The 13663-nt window shown below is 37.9% G+C and overlaps 1 protein-coding gene across 4 annotated transcripts; it reads left to right on the forward strand.

Moving 5' to 3' along the window:
- The first annotated feature begins 9970 nt into the window (after nucleotides 1-9970).
- LOC5571983 (hydroxyacylglutathione hydrolase, mitochondrial) lies at nucleotides 9971-11389 on the forward strand. 4 transcript variants are annotated; one of them, XM_021856370.1, is made up of 3 exons: nucleotides 9971-10126; nucleotides 10228-10351; nucleotides 10411-11389. In XM_021856370.1, the coding sequence occupies exons 2-3, from the start codon at nucleotides 10285-10287 to the stop codon at nucleotides 11250-11252; spliced, it is 909 nt and encodes a 302-aa protein (XP_021712062.1). In that variant the 5' UTR covers nucleotides 9971-10126; nucleotides 10228-10284; the 3' UTR covers nucleotides 11253-11389. The 4 variants fall into 4 exon arrangements, with proteins under 4 accessions (XP_021712062.1, XP_021711962.1, XP_021712111.1 ...); XM_021856419.1 differs by having other exon boundaries at nucleotides 10028-10126; nucleotides 10327-10351; XM_021856270.1 differs by lacking the exon at nucleotides 10228-10351 and having other exon boundaries at nucleotides 10006-10126.
- Nucleotides 11390-13663: the final 2274 nt, after the last annotated feature.

Consider the following 13663-nt stretch of genomic DNA (forward strand, 5'->3'; position numbering starts at 1 on the left):
ACCGTTTTAAGCCATTTTAGACCGTTTAAAGCCGTTTTAAACCATCTTAAGCCGTATTAAGCCATTTTAACCACTTTTAAGCCATTTTTGGTCGTTTTAAACCGTTTGAAGCCATTTTAAGCCATTTTAGACCGTTTTAAGTCATTGAAGACCGTTTCAAGCCGTTTGAAGCCATTTTAAACCGTTTAAAGCCATTTTAGACCGTTTAAAGCCATTTTAGACCGTTTAAAGCCATTTTAAGACGTTTTTAGCCGTTTGAAGTCATTTTAAGCCATTTTAAGCCATTTTGAGCCATTTTAAGCCGTTTTGAGCCATTTTAGGCCCCTTTTAGAAATTTTAAGCTGCTCTAAAGTCGTTTAAGCCATTTTAAGCCGTTTTAGGCCGTTTAAGACCATTTTAAGCCGTTTCAAGCCATTTAAAGCTGTTTTAAGCCATTTCAAGCCATATCAAGCTGTTTTCCCAACTAACATGCACTCATTTAAGAATAACCATTATGGCAGTTTTATTCCGCATCATGTTTAATAACATTTTAATAATTTGCATGGCCAACCTTTGTTCAAGCGTTGTTCACACAAATTTGGAGAAACTTTAAAGCATGTTGTCGAATTCCAACTTTATTTTTCAGCTTTTAAAACGTTTTACAAGCATTTAGTTCAGCTTTTATACGACTGGTACAAAAATAATTAAAAACAAATAAAAAACAAAAAAATATTTTTCTAGGCGCTTCAATTAAAATGTAGTGTTTACAATTATCATGATATGACAACCATATTTAAAAATCGCCTGGATACTGGATTCGAACTCTAGACCTTCCAATCGTCAGCGGTATGCCTTGCCATCTGCGCCATCCTAGAATTGATGAATGAATCGTCCAGTGCAAAATATAAACCTCTCATAGCTGAATATTGATCTTGTTTGAGCTTCTATTCGACATCGTCTAATCAACACATGGTTCGCTTATCAACAACTGATCAAGCATATTATTCAGCTGCTGTTTAGTGCTGATCCAAGCTGAGTTCAGTCGGCTATTTATAGCGCACAGTGAGAAAATTTATGTCAATGATGATCATAAATAATGTTTATTTACACAAAGTGAAATCAGTATGAAATGATTAAGGTGAATATGCATCGAAGCCAAACCTCAAAATTTCAAGAGCACAAATCTAGAGAACCATACTACGCAGCAGTTTGAGTTGAAAACCTAATCGATTGGTCACACGCTGGTGGTGATCAATCGATTTAGTTTTCAGCTTGAACGGATGTTTAGCTCTCTGGATTTATGTTCTTGAAAATTTGAGGTTTGGCTTCGATGCATCTTCACCTTAATCTAATTTCATAGTAATTTTTAGTTTGTTCAAAACTTCAATTTTAATGATTCATTAACTTAAATTAAAATTCATTCATTTCATAAATTATATTTGTATTTATTAATTATATAATTGATTTGTATTTTTCATTTCTATCAAAGAAATGTCCACTTTTATTGTACGGAACAACATCCCGAGCAGGCGAAAAAAGCTTAGCAATAGCTAATTATAATATGAATAGCAGAAAGTGATAATAACCTGAGAGATATAACATGTAAAAGATCTGGAAACGATATCTAAAATTAACTACATACAAAAATCAAACAAAATTTTGATGTTGTCTTCAGATCTTTTATGCCAATCAAGTCAATATCACGCTTTGTTTGTCAGTACTTCGCTCCTACTAGGAATACTTAGCTCAAATGTTTGTTTTTCAAAATAATCCTACATTTCTGGAGGCTGACCATGTTTATTTTCTAAACGACTATTCAAAAAGTTTTGAGAAAGCAAAAGTTATAAGCTTTGAAATGCATTCTGAACTCAACACGCATTTCGGATATTATGTGGATGACGTTTTTAGCCGTTTTAAGCCATTTTTGGCCGTTTTAAGCCATTTTAGCCGTTTTAAGCCATTTTAAGCCGTTTTAAGCCATTTAAAGCCGTTTTAAACCATTTAAAGCCGTTTTAAGCCGTTTTAGACTGTTTTAAGCTGTTTTAAGCTGTTTTAAGCTGTTTCAGGCCGTTTAAAGCCATATCAAGCAATTTCAAGCCGTTTTAAGCCATATTAAGCCTTTTAAGGCCGTTTTAAGCCAATTTTGGCCGTTTTAAGCCATTTTAGCCGTTTTAAGCCTTTAAAGGCCGTTTTAAGCCGTTTTAAGCTGTTTTAAGCCGTTTCAAGCCATTTCAAGCCAAAACAAGCCGTTTTAAGCCATTTTTGGCCGTTTTAAAACGTTTTAAGCCGTTTTAAGCCGTTTTAAGCTGTTTTAAGCCGTTTTAAGCCGTTTTAGGCCGTTTTAAGCCGTTTTAAGCCATTTTAAGCTATTTTAAGCCATTTCAAGCCATATCAAGCCGTTTCAAGCCATTTTTGGCTGTTTTAAGCCATTTTAGGCTGATTTAAGCCATTTTTGGCCGTTTTAATCCGTTGTAAGCCGTTTAAAGTTTTAAGCCATTTTAAGCCGTTTTAAGCCATTTTAAGCCGTTTAATCCCGTTTAAAGCCGTTTAAAGCTGTTTTAAGCCATTTGAAGCCGATTTAAGGCGTTTTAAGACGTGTTAGGCCGCTTTAAGCCATTTTAAGCCTTTTAAGGCCGTTTTAAGTCAATTTTGACCGTTTTAAACCGATTTAAGCTGTATTAAGCTGTTTTTACCAATTTTAAGCCATTTTAAGCCGTTTTAAGCCATTTTTTGTCGTTTTAAGCAGTTTTAGACCATTTTTAATCCGTTTTAAGTTATTTTAGGCAGTTTTAACTCGTTTTAAGCCATTTTTGGCCGTTTAAAGCCGTTTAAAACCATGCTTGGCCGTTTTAAACCGTTATAAGCCATTTTCAGCCGTTTTAAGCCGTTTTAGGCTGTTTTAAGCCGTTTTAAGCCATTTTAAGCCGTTTCAAGCCGTTTTAGGCTATTTAAGGCCGATCTTGGTCGTTTAAGCCGTTTTAAGTCATTTTAAGCCATTTTAAGCCATTTTAAGCCATTTCAAGCCATTTTAAGCCGTTTTAAGCCATTTTTTGGGCGTTTTAAGCCGTTTTAAACCGATTTAAGCTGTTTTAAGCTGTTTTAAGCCATGTTTTGTCGTTTTAAGCAGTTTTAGACCATTTTTAATCCGTTTTAAGTTATTTTAGGCAGTTTTAACTCGTTTTAAGCCATTTTTGGCCGTTTAAAGCCGTTTAAAGCCATGCTTGGCCGTTTTAAACCGTTATAAGCCATTTTCAGCCGTTTTAAAACGTTTTAAGCTGTTTTAAGCCGTTTTAAGCCGTTTAAAGCCATTCTAAGCCGTTTTAGGGCATTTAAATCCGTTTTAAGCCTTTTTAAGCCGTTTCAAGCCGTTTTAGGCCATTTAAGGCCGATCTTGGTCGTTTAAGCCGTTTAAAGCCATTTTAAGCCATTTTAAACCATTTTAAGCCATTTTAAGCCATTTCAAGCCATTTTAAGCCGTTTTAAGCCATTTTGGGCGTTTTAAGCCGTTGTAAAACGTTTTAAGCTGTTTTAAGCCGTTTTAAGCCGTTTTAAGCCGTTTTAAGCCGTTAAAAGCCGATTTAAGCCATTTTAAGCCGTTTCAAGCCATTTTTGGCCGTTTGAAGCCATTTTAGGCTGTTTTAAGCCATTTCAAGCCGTTTTAAACTATTTTGAGTCGTTTTAAGTCATTTTTGGCCGTTTGAAGCCATTTTAGGCTGTTTTAAGCCATTTTAAGCCGTTTTAAACCGTTTTAAGCCATTTTAAGCCATTTAATCCCGTTTAAAGCCGTTTAAAGCCGTTTTAAGCCGTATTAAGCCATTTGAAGCCGATTTAAGGCGTTTTAAGTCAATTTTGACCGTTTTTAGCCGTTTTAAACCGATTTAAGCTGTTTTAAGCTGTTTTTACCAATTTTAAGCCATTTTAAGCCGTTTTAAGCCATTTTTTGTCGTTTTAAGCAGTTTTAGACCATTTTTAATCCGTTTTAAGTTATTTTAGGCAGTTTTAACTCGTTTTAAGCCATTTTTGGCCGTTTAAAGCCGTTTAAAGCCATGCTTGGCCGTTTTAAACCGTTATAAGCCATTTTCAGCCGTTTTAAGCCGTTTTAGGCTGTTTTAAGCCGTTTTAAGCCATTTTAAGCCGTTTCAAGCCGTTTTAGGCCATTTAAGGCCGATCTTGGTCGTTTAAGCCGTTTTAAGCCATTTTAAGCCATTTTAAGCCGTTTAAAGCTATCGTGGTTTTGCCTAAAGGTGGAGAAGGACTACGAATGGATACCGGTGATGCATCACTTTGTAATTATAACACTTTGCTTTAGTTCTGAAGATGGTCACGGAAGGTGAACCTTCTTCATTAATGTCCGATATTGAACTCGTCTTTATTCAATCATACACTTCAAACGTAAACATAGCAATCAAGAAAAGACCGAAAATTCCTGGTTCATAGTTTACCAAAACTAGGTTAAACAACATCGGCACCAAATTCCGATGTGTCAAATATTTATAAACTTTCGCGTGGTGTTGTTCCACACATGCTACGTTTGAGTAACATGTTATTGAACAAAACGCACTTCAGCGACTTCCTATGAATTTGATCAATTCATCTACTAATATTGAATACATTACTCAACAAAGCCATTTTCAGCCGTTTTAGGCCATTTTAATCCGTTTTAAGCCATTTTAAGTTGTTTCAAGCCGTTTTAGGCCATTTAAGGCCGATCTTGATCGTTTAAGCCGTTTTAAGCCATTTTAAGCCATTTTAAACCATTTTAAGCCATTTTAAACCATTTCAAGCCATTTCAAGCCATTTTAAGCCGTTTTAAGCCATTTTTGGGCGTTTTAAGCCGTTTTAAAACGTTTTAAGCTGTTTTAAGCCGTTTTAAGCCGTTTAAAGCCATTTTAAGCCGTTTTAGGGCATTTTAATCCGTTTTAAGCCATTTTAAGCCGTTTTAGGGCATTTTAATCCGTTTTAAACCATTTTAATCCGTTTTAAGCCATTTTAAGTTGTTTCAAGCCGTTTTAGGCCATTTAAGGCCGATCTTGGTCGTTTAAGCCGTTTTAAGCCATTTTAAGCCATTTTAACCCATTTTAAGCCATTTTAAACCATTTCAAGCCATTTCAAGCCATTTTAAGCCGTTTTAAGCCATTTTTGGGCGTTTTAAGCCGTTTTAAAACGTTTTAAGCTGTTTTAAGCCGTTTTAAGCCGTTTAAAGCCATTTTAAGCCGTTTTAGGGCATTTTAATCCGTTTTAAGCCATTTTAAGCCGTTTCAAGCCGTTTTAGGCCATTTAAGGCCGATCTTGGTCGTTTAAGCCGTTTTAAGCCATTTTAAGCCATTTTAAACCATTTTAAGCCATTTTAAACCATTTCAAGCCATTTCAAGCCATTTTAAGCCGTTTTAAGCCATTTTTGGGCGTTTTAAGCCGTTTTAAAACGTTTTAAGCTGTTTTAAGCCGTTTTAGGCCATTTTAAGCCGTTTTAAGCCATTTCAAGCCATATCAAGCCGTTTTATACCGTTTTAAGCTGTTTTAAGCCGTTTTTAGCAATTTTAAGCCATTATAAGCCATTTTAAGCCATTTTAAACCGTTTTCAAGTATTTTAGGCCGTTTTAAACCATTGTTAGGGGGGACGGACCTGGTGTAGTGGTTAGAACCCTCGCCTCTCACGCCGAGGACCTGGGATCGAATCCCATCCCCGACATAGTCACTTATGACGTAAAAAGTTATAGTGACGACTTCCTTCGGAAGGGAAGTAAAGCCGTTGGTCCCGAGATGAAAACTAGCCCAGGGCTAAAATCTCGTTAATAAAGTCAAACCAACCAACCAACCATTGTTGGCCGTCTTAAGCCGTTGTAAGCCGTTTAAAGCCGTTTTAGGCCATTTTAATCCGTTTTAGCCGTTTTAGGCCATTTTAAGCCGTTTTAAGCCGGTGTAAACGCGGCGGAATTGGGAAGACCGAATAGCTAGGGTTTGCTTCTTTCACAGCACTAATTCAACACGGCGCACGTAACTTGGACGGACTACTGCGAAACGGAATTTATTGCCACGAACGGAATATGGATTACAGCGATGCGTATAGAGGTCCCCAAGCAAACTGCCACGAACACCAACGCACAAACAATCTTACAGAAGTCGATTTCCTCAGAATGAAAACGTATCGATGTTTGTTTGACGTCATTGAGCTTTCGGCCAACGGCAGGCCAACAAGGAAGTGGTTGTTTTGCAGCAATTCTGTTTATATTTGGATTCTCACAGCAAACAAAAGCAATGTTGTGACAGTTCTCACAGCAAACAAAGAAAATTTTGTCAACATTGCACTACTACCATCAATCAATATGAAACTGGCAATTTTTTCTGGGGACCGGTTCGCAGAGTGTGGATGATCCCGGTACCCACTCGTGAATTTGACGTTTCAGTAGTTTTACATCATTTTTGTTTGCCCCATTCATGTCAAAAATGCATCAACATTTTCGTTTGCAGAATTTCATTCCCGGATCGTTAGTCAGATAGTTTGTTTTATTTTTACGGATCTGGCCTGGCACCGACCGGAGAAAGCTGGTACACATACAGGAAGAACAGGAAGCTGGTACACATGCAACTTAGGAACAGGAAACGGAAGGATTTGTGAAATTTACAAAAATGTGCCAGTACAGTCGAAATGCAGCTGCTCATCTGGAATGATCCAGAAGCCGTTGTGCATTTGCTTCGGCAAAAACTCCATAGTTAAAACTCCTTTCCGATCACATCGGCCACGTACGTTCCAGTTTACTCTTGCAGATCGATGTGCGATATTCGTGGAATGTGGAATATTCGGGAATCCGGATGACATTTGACTCATTAGGTCATCCGGTTCCATAATGGTTGTGATACATTGGAGGGTTTCGGTGGAGGGCCAGGTTGATTTCGTTCTGCAGAACTCAGAAACATTAACGAGTCCAAATGACTAACGATCCGGGGATGAAGATGAAATAGAATATCAAGCTGTGCTTCTGTTGTATATTTTTCGTAAGCAAAATGCTTCGCATGAAACTTGAGTATCATTTGATGAGAACTTTATGCCCGCCACAGTTACAGGATGTGGGTGTTTCATGCTTGTGGGCGGTGATGGTATTGCTGAAAACGACTTTAACTCGTACCGGAGAATGGTGATGACGCAGTTCAGCTGGTAGGGATAGACGGAGTAAGATAAGCACCCGAGGGATGAGCTTGACTTGAACATTATTATTTTGGTAATATTTAAGTAATCATCCTAAGGGTGTCCGACATTTGGCGGTAAACCATTCCGCGGTCAACCAATTCGTGGGGTACCATTTCGCGGTATGCCATTTTGCGGCCTATACCATTTCGCGGTTACCGCTTTTCTTAGATTATAAGGTATAAGAGTCAATTGTCCATAGCTCGATACTGAAAAGACCATCGAGTTAAGGAGCTATTTACTATGGTTGTATAACTCGATTATTATTATTATCTTTTATAAAGAGATTTGCAGCCCGAGGCTGGCTCATCTCGGATTTAACTCGATGTCGAGCAGGGGAGAGTTGACTAAAATGGTATTTTGAATGGCGTCCAGCAATTTGACCGAATGTTATTTGGTCAAATTGCGACCTTAACCTAATCAGACTGCTACAACACTGATATGTAGGATTTATTTTGGCCCAATGATGAATCCTACTGTTTTTTATAATTTGATCAGAATTTTTTATTTAAACATAAGCTATTGTTTTGAGTTTTTGAGGCAAAATTTCGCTTGTTTCAAGTGACAATTTTACTTGATTCAAGTCCTTACCAGCTTCTTGTAATTATACTGGTTTAACTATTTTTAGTATTACAGCATCCCAGAACCATTCTAAATCCATCCCAGAACAATTCTGGAAGCATCCCAGAACAATTCTAGAAGTATCCTAGAACAGTGCTAGAAGATTTCCAGAACAGTTGTGGAAGCATTCTAGAACAATTCAGGAAGCATCCCAGATTCATTCTGGAAGCATCCCAGAACCATTCTGGAAGCATCCCAGAACCATACTGGAAGCATCCCAGAACCATTCTAGAAGCAACCCAGAACCATTCTGGAACCATCGCAGAACAATTCTAGAAGATTTCCAGAACAATTCTGGAAGCATTCTAGAACAATTCTGGAAGCATCCCAGAACCATTCTGGAACCATCCCAGAACAATTCTGGAAGCATCCCAGAACAGTTCTAGAAGATTTCCAGAACAATTTTGGAAGCATTCTAGAACAATTCGAGAAGCATCCCAGAACCATTCTGGAACCATCCCAGAACAATTCTGGAAGCAACCCAGAACCAGATTTCCAGAACAATTCTGGAAGCATTCTAGAACAATTCGAGAAGCATCCCAGAACCATTCTGGAAGCATCCCAGAACAATTCTGGAAGCAACCCAGAACAGTTCTAGAAGATTTCCAGAACAATTATGGAAGCATTCTAGAACAATTCAGGAAGCATCCCAGAACCATTCTAAATCCATCCCAGAACAATTCTGGAAGCATCCCAGAACAATTCTAGAAGTATCCCAGAACAGTGCTAAAAGATTTCCAGAACAGTTGTGGAAGCATTCTAGAACAATTCAGGAAGCATCCCAGATTCATTCTGGAAGCATCCCAGAACCATACTGGAAGCATCCCAGAACCATTCTAGAAGCAACCCAGAACCATTCTGGAACCATCGCAGAACAATTCTAGAAGATTTCCAGAACAATTCTGGAAGCATTCTAGAACAATTCTGGAAGCATCCCAGAACCATTCTTTAAGTCTATGCTACTACGCAGGCAACTGGATTGGTCTATGGTTTGAGATTTATTTTCGACTAACTCGATACTGCTTTGCATATACACTGAGAACAGCGTTGCGGTTGAAAATACTATATCAGAGGGTTAAATTAAATACACAACGCCACTTGATTTGTGCAGACTAAATTCGCATTTATTTAGAATATTTTGTGCATTCAATTTTACCATGGCACCATTTGTATAGTAAAAATTACTATATCATGGTGAAAAACTTGCAGCAGAGAATATTGCAAGAGAATATTGCAATTAATGCTCTTAAATCTAGGGAGGCTCCAACAGCCGTTTAAAGCCGTTTTAAGCCATATTAAGCCATTTAAGCCGTTTAAGCCGTTTTAAGCCGTTTAAGGCCGTTTTAAGCCATTTAAAGCCGTTTTAAGCTGTTTTGAGCCATTTTAAGCCGTTTTCAGCCATTTTAAGCCGTTTCTATTCGTTTGAGCCTTTTTAACAATTTTAAGCCATTTTAAGCAATTTTTAATTATTTTAAGTCGGTTCAAGCTGTTTCAAACCATTTTAAGCAGCTTTAAGCCATTTCAATCTATTTTAAGTCGTTTCAAACCGTATTAAGCCGTTTGAAATTAGCTTAAAACAGTAGATTTGGTTGCTCACCAGCTACATTTATTCATTGGTTCTCATTAGGCAACATACATTAATAGGTTGAAACAGTTTTTCCGGGTAAAAACATACATTTCGTAAGTGGTGTCCTTTAGCAAACTGCTAAGAAGGTGACATATGTGTGAGGCAAAATTTTCAAATGTTCATTTTTCGAAGCTTATTGCACGAATGTTCTTATAAAGCTTTAGTTACCATCAAAAATAAATAGGACCTATTTATCATTCCTGTGAATATAAGCCGTTATATTCTAGTGCAACAATAAGAAAAATCTCTTTTTGTTCCCACTATTGCCATAATTGGTACTTCTACCCTATTTTAACCCACAAATTAAAATTCCCAGCAGAGTAAACTAGATGCAGATAGAAATAGTCATAAATTACTAAAATTTTATAATTGTCTGCCTATCCATGCTTCTGAATTCAAGCTTGCTTTTCAACTTAATTTTGCCTGGGCGATGTTTTCTCAAACATTTCGATGAAAGCTTTGCATATGCCGTAGTTCTCATACTACAGTTCAGCGTGAATTTAATCTGAAAGCTAGATATTTTGCGCTTTGCATTTATCCCACGTATCCGTCTTTAGGCAATCTTTGTTTTGAGAACTCCGTTTGTGGTTGTCATCGTCAGTCAGTCCAGTCAGTCAGCATTCTTCTATCTATGTGCTTCTGGGAGCCGTGTACTCTTGTTATCATCTTCGACTATTTGCAAACCGAAATAATTTGTGTTATCAGTGTGGTGATAGGTAAGATTGGGGTGGCATCCCATTCCCGTGCGTTTCGTCTTTCGGTTCTGCACAACCATATCTGCATCCTTCCAATCCAACCATCCATCCATCCATTTCAGTAACAGTTCGTTCGTATCCCTTTGCATGCCTGTCGTTCGCTTCGTCCAATCGTTTTAATGTCCGCTTTGTTGAATCGACTACCGCACCGTCTATCACAGGGATTAACGGCGGCTTATTTTACGGGTGAGTGCATTCGTTTTGCATCTAATTAGTTTCCGATTCAATCCAAATTTTCCCACTAGTTAACAGTTGGAGTATTCGTCGTCGATCTACAGCGGTACAAACCACAGACATGACGCGTATGACCGTGAAGAAGATCCCCGCCCTGAAGGACAACTTCATGTATCTGGTGGTGTGCAACGAAACCAAGAATGCCGCCATCGTAGATCCCGTCGAGCCGGACCGGGTGCTTCAGGTGGCCAAAGAGTCCGGCGTTTCGCTGAACAAGGTCCTGACGACGCATCACCACTGGGACCATGCCGGAGGCAATGCCGATCTGTTCAAACGCTATCAGGCTGATACCTCGCTAGGACCGCTGCAGATCTACGGCGGAAACGACGAACGGATCGACAATTTGACCAACCCGGTCGGACAGGACGACACGCTGGAGATCGGTAACCTGAAGGTGCGCTGCATCTCCACGCCTTGCCACACCACGTCGCACATCTGCTATTACATCGAGACGCCGGAGGATAAGGTTGTCTTCACCGGGGACACCCTTTTCCTAGCCGGATGTGGAAGGTTCTTCGAGGGAACCCCTCAGCAAATGTACGATGCGTTAATTACGAAACTGTCCGCTCTCCCGGATGACACCAAAGTCTACTGCGGACACGAGTACGCGTTGAACAATCTCCGGTTCGGCAATACGGTCGAGCCGGACAACGTGGATACGCTGCAGCTGTTGAACATCGCCAAGGAATCGGATCTGGAGGGTCGTCGGGCGATGGTGCCGTCGACGATTGGCCAGGAGAAGCGAACCAACGTGTTCATGAGGGTGCACGAGCCGAGTGTGCAGAAATTCGTGGGCAAAAGCACTCCGCTGGAAACGATGCAGGCTCTGCGAGCGGCTAAGGATAAATTTTGAGAGGGGATCGGTTGGGACTGAAATGTACAAGCGTAGGATAGCGTAGGTGATGGGAAACTTTATCTGGATTGTATACACATATGGGAAAGATCTTAGGATTACAATAAACGACACTTCATATAACGTCTGTTCACAAATTTACTTTTTTATAGCGCTCAAGGGGATTATAAGCCCAGACAACCAGAAGTCGCTTAAGAATTTACGAATGAAGTCTTTTACTCATACAAATTGCATCACATCCGCACTAAATGGTCGATAAAATCGTTTCATCAATGAGTTTCCTCACATAAAATGCAATTTTATGAGTGTTTATGTACATCTCGTTTAATCCCGTATACACGTACAAAGTAAATCGGATTAATCCGTAGCAACTGTCAAATAAATTTTGTTATCATAAATAAAGTCGCTTAGGAGTACATATTAGTTTGCAATAAAATCTACACACTCACATAGCATGCTATTTTTCATCATATAAAATATGCGCGTATATCGCCTCCATTTTTGTACGTATAAGGCCTTTTCACGACATCTTATACGTGAAACTTTGCACACTAGACCTATTCAAATGTCTGGAAGTTCCTCAGGCAACCAATATTTTGATTTTTCATGTCAAAATGAACTTGTGGTCAAAATTTCAGTCAATTTGGAGAAAATTTAGCTGTGCTTCAAATCAATTATGTGTTTTTGGACTATTTTCAAGTTTGAAAATTCATAACTACTGAACGGAACATTAAAACTTATCGGAAATACCTCCACATAGTAGTTTATTCAATTGTACGAACTTTTGTAGAACACGGTTTTATGATTGGAGCAAGTTTAAACATAGTTTGGATGAGGTTTGTGCTTCAAGGTTCTTGAAAATCACTATTTTTAGGGAGTGTTCTCCCCGAAAAACATACCTGTTTGAAAATTTTGGATTTTGAATTTCCAGAACATGATGACTATGTATTTCTAAAACTCAATCCCGTTTAAAGATACCTTTTATCTTAATAAAATAAATTGTAAAAAATAGGCAATTAGGAAGCACATTCGTAAATCCGCTGTTGGTGAGCCAAGAACACCACCGTGAGCTTCAAGAAACGTAAAAAATGAACACGTTAGCACTGCTTTTTCACAGTCAATGATAATGATTGTTTTCAAATCGTTCTGAATAGTCAGTGAAATACGATCCAAACAATCATTACTCGGAAAGAAAAAGCAATGCTAACTTGTTCAATTCATTCATTCGACGGTACATGTGTCATGCACGATTTAACTATTATCAGGTTGGGATGGGTTGTTCGATCTTTGGGCATTTTTTGTAATTTAATTCCTAAAGCAACATGTAAGCTGTTAATGGTTAATGATTTCATAGATTTATTATGTTTGTTTTCCGGTGACTAGAGCCTGGAAAAATAATACCAATGTGTGTTTTTTAGAGCATACATATTCAGAAAACAGTGATTTCTGTGTACTGTGGAGAGCAAATCTCGATCAAACGATGTTCAAACTTAATTTAATCTTATTGGCGTGTTTGACAAACTTTAACAGAATAGAATTAGCTTTCAATAGGTGGTAATAGCAAGTGATTTCGATTTATGAGTATTGAGTTATGATTTTTCAAACCTTAAAATAAGCCTAAAAACACATTTTCATCTTGAAGCATAGTGAAATCTCTATCAAATGAGCTGAAAATTTGACCAGACGTTGTTCTTAGCATGAGAATTCAGAATACTGCTTGACCGGAAGATTTCCAAACATTTTTTCAAATTTGAACAGGTCTATTGCACACATAAGCATCGCATAACGCAAAAAGTGATTTCATTATACGTACATTCTGGTTGTCTGGGAGTGATCTTAATGTGTTACAGCTCTTACAAATCTCTCCAGATCAGAAGCGTTTCATTTTTGAAATTTATTCCATGTTTCAAACTGAAATATTTTCCCGGAAATTATTTTTTAATTTGTTTGGATGCAGTTGAATTTATGTGTGGCAAAGTATAATTATTATTTCCTTTATTTCTAGATTTTTTTAAAGCTTTACTTATTAATTGGTTTTATTTTGTATTGCTGATTAGTATTCCCCTGGGGGGGTGAAACCTGTAATAACTACAAAGCGGACTGAATCGAGGTGGAAACCAAAAAGTATACGTTTTAAGAGGTAGACTTAAATAGAGTTTCGGTGATACTGTAATTAAAAGGTTTCAGGAAACACGTCTGCTTCAGCTCGCGTACAGATAATTTCTGATCTTGTATTTCTGTTCTGTTTCATAGCACAGCATTTATATTCCTTTTTCTCTCTTACACGATAAGCTCTCTTTCGAATATGCACTAACACAACAACTCCTCCTTTCATTAAGAATGAAAACTAATTCAAAATCTAATAGAATTCGAAATCAAAACTTTGACTATAATATTGAACGATTTAAAAT

The sequence above is a fragment of the Aedes aegypti genome, chromosome 1, assembly GCF_002204515.2.
Source record: "Aedes aegypti strain LVP_AGWG chromosome 1, AaegL5.0 Primary Assembly, whole genome shotgun sequence".
NCBI classification, from domain to species: Eukaryota; Metazoa; Arthropoda; class Insecta; order Diptera; family Culicidae; genus Aedes; species Aedes aegypti.

Excerpts from the sequence above, each read along its gene's own strand:
- LOC5571983 (XM_021856270.1), top strand. The coding sequence starts at position 10,042 with ATGTGCTTCTGGGAGCCGTGTACTCTTGTTATCATCTTCGACTATTTG. Across the intron at positions 10,127-10,410 it reads TGTTATCAGTGTGGTGATAG|TTAACAGTTGGAGTATTCGT; the intron begins GTAAGATTGGGG and ends TTTTCCCACTAG.